General features: G+C 40.5%; 2 protein-coding genes across 2 annotated transcripts; both read right to left on the reverse strand.

The window, feature by feature from the left end:
* Positions 1-2,279: 2,279 nt before the first annotated feature.
* On the reverse strand, positions 2,280-5,092 carry LOC114189975 (uncharacterized protein K02A2.6-like). Its single transcript, XM_028078711.1, has 4 exons — positions 4,693-5,092; positions 3,195-4,144; positions 3,053-3,104; positions 2,280-2,770 (listed from the first exon to the last, which is right to left on the reverse strand). The coding sequence occupies exons 1-4, from the start codon at positions 5,090-5,092 to the stop codon at positions 2,280-2,282; spliced, it is 1,893 nt and encodes a 630-aa protein (XP_027934512.1).
* A 39-nt stretch (positions 5,093-5,131) lies between these two features.
* LOC114189986 lies at positions 5,132-5,611 on the reverse strand. Its single transcript, XM_028078721.1, has one exon. The coding sequence runs from the start codon at positions 5,609-5,611 to the stop codon at positions 5,132-5,134; it is 480 nt and encodes a 159-aa protein (XP_027934522.1).
* Positions 5,612-7,049: the final 1,438 nt, after the last annotated feature.

Here is a 7,049-nt window from a genome sequence, read left to right on the forward strand (position 1 = left end):
CACTGATACTTTGGCCTGCCCCGAGGCCAAGAAATATACTCATCAAAATGAGCACTAGTCATCAAATAATCATCTAGAGTGTCCAGAACAGCCAAAGACAACTTATGCAAGTTGTCCATGAGACATCGTGTGCCACGCCAAATCTGTGCCAAGGAGTTCAGATGCTTGCGCAGAATGCGAACATGAGTGCTAGAAACACCAATCACATAGGACTCGCCAGGAATGCACAACCGTGCTGCAATGGCCTCAAAGTCCTTATCTTCATTCATAAAATCTCCATAAGGTGTGTTCCTATCAGCAGGAAAAACAAGAGTCCTCAAGAAGGTTTTTAATGCCTTGCGGTCAAACTTTGTCATTTTGCCCCAGACCTTGGCTTGGCGAGGCAAAGAACCATCAAAATTGTAAGCATTGGCATAAAACTCCTTAACAAGAACCTCATCAACCTCATTGGGAAAGTTTCCCAGTACTCTATGCCACTGTCGTCTCTCCAGCTCCAACTTGAAATCATCAAACTCCCCCACCTTCAAGTTGACATCCTCTTTGGTAACATACCGATAGACATGATCTCCAAAAATCTCCTTGCAGCAGCTTCAGATGTAAACTTATGTTGATCATACTCAAACTTGACGTCTTCGTCCATGGAATCAATGGGAGGAGCACGGGACGAAGACCCTCGAGTAAATTTTCGCTTCTTAGAATCCCGAGATGCCTTAGAAGGAGCCATCTGCAAAATTAATATCACAGAACCAGCATAGAGAGCATTCAACAAAACAAGGTTAGAAACAACAATGCTATATCAACAAACAAAATTTAACAAAACATAACATTGTTGCAGAGGTTCACTCACTAGGCGAGTAGAAATGATAGAGGCTGCAGTAGCAGTCTCGCTAGGCGAGTGAGCTCGCTGGGCGAGTGACTAAATCTGCAGCAAAAAATACACTATCGCAGCACAAACACGAGCAAGCTCGGTAGGCGAACGCAACACCATCAAGATTGTAAACATAATACTCACACATACTACTCTATATGCAAATCAAACAAGAACTTAGTAACACAAACATCATAGATTCAAAATAAACAATGAGAAATCCTAAAGAAAACCCTAAGTAAAACCCTAAATCATTGAAAGGAAAAAGGAAAAAGAAGATGAGAAATACCTACCTGGATGAAAATGAATGCAAGAAGAAGATGGAATGGCAAGGAGTAAGCACACACAAGAGCAGTGCGACTCACACCAAAGGAGAGAAGAGAAAACGACTAGGGTTTTTCAAAAGAGAAAAAGAAAGAAAAAGAGGGGAAATATAAGATTTTAGGGCCAGCGAGACGCACTCGCTGGGCGAGTAACATGACTCGCTGGGAGAGCAACCTCGCTTTCAGAAAAGTCAAAATTTGACCCAACAACCATCTGACAGCATTAAAGCATGTCGTAGTCGCTGGGCAATTGAGGGTGCTCGTTGGGCGAGTGTCTCAATTCCCTCCAATTTCAAATTCAAAATTTTTTATTATTTTTTTATTATTTTTTTTAACAACGAAGCTTGGTCATTGGGCGAGTAATGGTCGCCCAACTACTGTTCTGAGGTGAAATTTGACTAATTCGTTGGGCGGCTACTGCTAGGTGGGAGAGTCTGTATAACTTTGGGATTCACAGATGGCAGACTCGCTAGGCGAGAGTGGCTCACCCAACTACTGATCCATAGGCCTATTTACACAAATATTCGTTGGCGAGTGGTGGTCGTTGGGCGAGTCTGCATAATTTTTGAAAACCAGATTCTGCAGAAATGTACTTGTTGGGCGACTACAACTCGCTGGGCGAACAAAACAGAACAACAACACATAAAATTAGAAGCAAACCTACTCTAAAAGCGATAACAAAAAACAAACCCTAGGTTGCCTCCCAGTTAACGCTTCTTTAACGTCACTAGCTTGACGTGTAACAATTCATGGATCAGAAAAATGAATGATTGTAATGAGGCGTTCAACCTCACCCTTCACATATGCTTCAAGCACTGACCATTTACTATCCAACTTCTATGTGGATCACTAGAAGAAGGATCCATTAGTTCAACTGCGCCATATGGTTTGACTTCCTTGATGATGAATGGCCTCGACCACTTAGATTTCAACTTGCCAGGAAAGAGCTTGAATCAGGAATTGAAAAGTAACACTTGCTCGCCTGGGTGAAATTCTCTCTTCAAAAGCTTTCTATTATGATAGAGCTTTACCTTTTCCATGTATCTCTTGGAGTTGTCATATGCTGTCAATCTCATTTCTTCAAGTTCCTACAACTGCAACTTCCTTTTCTCTGTAGAAAAAGATGAATCAGAGTTAAGAAATTTCAAGGCCCAATAAGCCTTATGCTCCATCTCCACTGGCAGATGACAAGATTTGCCATATACTAATTGGAACGGTGACAACCCCACAGGTATTTTCATGGCTGTTCTATATGCCCAAAGAGCATCGTCAAGCTTCACCGACCAATCCTTTCTGGATGATGCCACAATCTTCTCAAGAATTCTCTTTATCTCCCGATTTGACTCTTCAGCTTGGTCATTGGTTTGAGGATGATAAGGAGAGGCTATTTTGTGCCTAACCTCATAATGTTTCAAAACCTTGGCTAACTTAGCATTACAAAAATGGGATCCACCATCACTTATGAGGACCCTAGGAACTTTAAACCTTGAGAAAATTTGTCTCTTCAAGAACTTGATAACTGTTTTGGCATCATTCTTTTGGCAAGTAGTTGCTTCCACCCATTTGCTAACATAATCCACTACAATCAATATATACTAATTACTGTACGATGAAAGTAAGGGGCCAACAAAATCAATGCGCCAACAATCAAACACCTCCACTTCCAAAATTGCTTGCAATGGCATCTCATTTTTTCTTGAAATGCTTCCAATCCTCTAGCACTTATCACAACTCCTAGCATGAGCATGAGCATCTTTGAATAAAGTGGGCCAGTAGAAACCAGATTGGAGCACCTTGGTGGCTGTCCTTTCTCCATTAAAGTGTCCACCATATGGTGAATTATGATAATGCCATAGGATACCTGCAGCTTCCTTTGCAGTGACACACCGCCTCAAAAGATTGTCAGCACCAAGCTTGAACAAGAAAGGGTTATCCCAAAGGTACTATTTTGCATCATGTAAAATTTTTTTCTTCTGTTGCCATGAAAGATCTTTAGGGAGAACACTAGCAGCTTTAAAATTAGCCATATCTGCAAACCATGGCCTTTGTTGAATGAGCATCAAGCTTTCATCACAAAAAGTCTCACAAATCTCCCTCTCTTTGCATGTAACTTCATCATTTACCAACCGAGAAAGATGATATGCAATAACATTCTCACTCCCTTTCTTGTCCCTAATCTCCAAATCAAACTCTTGTAATAAGAGAACCCATCTAATCAACTGTGGCTTGGAGTCAGGCTTGGACAACAAATACTTTATGGCAGCATGGTCTGTATAGATGATCACTTTAGACCCAATAAGGTAAGGTCTAAACTTCTCCAGTGCATAGACAATGGCCAAAAACCCCTTCTCTGTTGTGGCATAATGAAGCTGAGCACTATTCAAGACTTTGCTGGCATAATATATGGCATGAAAAACTTTCTCTTTTCTCTGACCAAGAACAGACCTAATGGCATAATCGGTAGCATTACACATCAACTCAAATTCTTGAGTCCAAATTGGTGCAATTATCACTGGGGCAGAAACTAATTTCTCCTTCAAGCTATTAAAAGCTTGCAAACACTCACCATCAAACTCAAAAGGAGCATCTTTAACAAGGAGATTACACAGGGGTTTAGCAATCTTGGAGAAATCTTTGATAAATCTTCTATAGAAACTTCCATGACCAAGAAAACTTCTAACCCCTTTGACATTTGTTGGAGGTGGTAATTTATCAATGACATCCACCTTAGCATGATCATCACCAATTCCCTTGGAAGAGACTTTATGGCCCAACACAATACCTTCTCTCACCGTAAAATGGCACTTCTCCCAATTTAGCACAAGGTTTGTGTCAATGCATCTTTTCAAAACCACATCCAAGTTCTCAAGGCATGAATCAAAAGATGGACCAAAAATAGAGAAATCGTCCATAAATACCTCAATACTCTTCTCAACCAAATCAGCAAAAATGGCTAGCATGCATCATTGAAAGGTAGCTGGTGCATTACAAAGGCCAAAAGGCATCCGCTTATAAGCAAATACACCATAAGGACATGTGAAAGTAGTCTTCTCCTGATCCTTTGGATTAACTACTATCTAATTATATCCTGAATAATCATCCAGGAAACAGTAGAAAGCTTGCCCAACCAACCGTTCCAATGGTCCATGAAAAGGAGAGGAAAATGATCCTTCCAAGTGGCTTGATTCAGCTTCCTATAATCAATGCACATCCTTCACCCAGTAACTGTTCGAGTTGGAATTAACTCATTTTTCTCATTCTTGACAACATTCATCCCCCCTTTCTTTTGCACAACGTGCACAAGACTTACCCAAGAACTGTTAGAAATTGAATATATCATCCCTACTTCCAACAATTTCAGCACCTCCTTCTTCACCACTTCTTTCAAAGTGGGATTTAATCGTCTTTATGGTTGTGCAATGGGTTTGTAGTCCTTCTCCAACATGATCTTGTGTATGCAATAGGTTGGGCTTATCCCCTTCAAGTCAGAAATATGCTAACCTATAGCCCTTTGATTTGCCTTGAGCACCTCCAAAAGCCTATGCTCTTCAAACTGCGAAAGTGCAATGCTAATTATCACCTGTTTCTTACAATCTTCTTCTAAGAAGGCATACTTGAGATGATCTGGCAATATTTTCAACTCAAGTTTACCTTGATCATCAGATTTCTCCTTTGTCAAATTCTCCACTTTAGCATGAGTGGAAGATACTTCTCTAGTCTTTTCCAACTGCATAGTGACTTCTTTCACTTTGGCTTCCTCTTCAAGAGTCAAATTATCACAAGAATCAGTCAAAACTATCTCAAGAGAGGATTTTACATGCATCTGACTCTTAGTTGTGTCAATCACTTCATCAAGGACCTCCAATCTAAAACAATTGCCACTATCACTTGGATGTTGCATGGCCGTTATGACATTAAAAGTCACAGTTTCATCTTGCACTCAAACTTTTAGATGACCATCATCCACATCAATAATCACCCTAGCAGTCTTCATGAATGGGCACCCCAATATGAGAGGGACCTCAGTGTCCTCCTCCATATCCAAGATGACAAAATCCACTGGAAAAGTGAATTTATCAACTTTCACCAATACATCTTCTATAACACCATATGAACACTTAATAGACCGATCAGCTAATTGAAGTTTCATCCTTGTGGGTTTCACCTTCAAATCTCCAATTCTTCTCATCATGGAAAGAGGCATCAAATTTATACTTTCTCCTAAATCAATTAATGCCTTTCCAATGGGTAATTTCTTAATGGTGCATGGTATAGCGAAACTACCTGGATCTTTGAATTTGGGAGGCAAGTGCTTTTGAATAATTGCACTACAATTGCCTTGCACTTCGATTGTCTCTTCCTCAATGTACTTCCTCTTTTTGGTGAGCAATTCCTTCATAAATCTGGCATAGGAAGGCATCTGTTGGAGAGCTTTAGAAAAAGGGAATGGTAATTTCTAGCTTCTTGAAAATATCCAAAAACCTAGAAAATTGTTTCTCCTTTTCTTTTCTAGAGTGGGTTTTTGGATAAGGAAGTGGCTTCACAATTTTTTTTCCTTACTGTTTTTTCTCTCCACTTCATTCTCATCTTCTCCCTCAACTTTTTCATCATTCTTACTTTTCTCTCCACTCGTCTCGCCTTTTTCTTTCTCACTCTCTTTTTTTATCACATCTCTCTCCACTAACACCTTACCACTTCTTGTAACAATAGTCTTACACTGCTCCTTGGGGTTAACCTCAGTATTAGCCTCAAAGTTCTTCTTTGGCTTGTCCTCCAACTTCTTAGCAAGTTGCCCAATTTGTATCTCCAAGTTAAGGAGAGATGCCTCTATACTCTTTTGATTGGAAATAGACACTTGCACTAAATGTTGTATTGCTTCCTTAAGCTTAGTGGTCCTATCAGTCAAAGATGGTTGGGATTGAGGTGGAGGTCTGTTAGAAGGTCCAGGCTGGCCCATGCTTGGGTGAGGCTTCCAACCTTGGTTGTAATTACAATAATTACCCTGACGACCTTGGTTACCCATGTAGTTGACCTCTTCTTCAGAATTAGTCTTCATTACACACTCCCCATTTGAATGATCTCCACCACACAACTCACATCCTTGCACAAGTTGTTGGTGTTGAGCCTGTGAGACATTCTGAAGTTCCTTAGGCCATTGAGAAAGCTTCTTCATTACTGATTCAAGCTGTTGAGTCATTATTTTGTTTTGAGCCAATATTGCATCCTAAGACTGAAGCTTTAGCATACCTCTTTTCTTTTGTCAAGTAGCCCTCTCCTTCTGCCTTTTATTATCATTAGATGCCATATTAATGGGTTTGACTTTCTCAGAAGTCTGCTGTAAGAACTCTGGACCCAATACAAGTGACTCGCCATCTTGATTCCAATAAAGTGGTGTTCTGCATCGTCGTCCATACAAGGCCTCATATGGCACCATACGAATACTGGAGTGATAGCTATTGTTGTACGTAAATTCCACCAATGGAAGCATTTCACTCCAACTACCCATATGATCCAATACACATGCTCGCAGCAGATCCTCCAATGACTGGATTGTCTTCTCCGACTGACCATCTATTTGAGGATGATACACAGAACTCATCCGTAATTGGGTCTCTAAAGCTGCTTGTAGCGATTGGCAAAAATGAGAAGTGAACCTCGGGTTCCTGTCAGATATGATCCTAGCCGACACTCCATGCAATCTGACTACTTCTCTAACATACAACTCCGCCAGCTTATCCATTGACATCTTCTGATTAATTGCTAAGAAATGGGCACACTTAGTTAACCTGTCCATGATCACCCAGATTGAATCATACCCCTTCGTAGATCTCGGCAAATGAGTTACGAAATCCATGGAG

This window comes from Vigna unguiculata, chromosome 1 (genome assembly GCF_004118075.2).
Source record: "Vigna unguiculata cultivar IT97K-499-35 chromosome 1, ASM411807v1, whole genome shotgun sequence".
NCBI classification, from domain to species: Eukaryota; Viridiplantae; Streptophyta; class Magnoliopsida; order Fabales; family Fabaceae; genus Vigna; species Vigna unguiculata.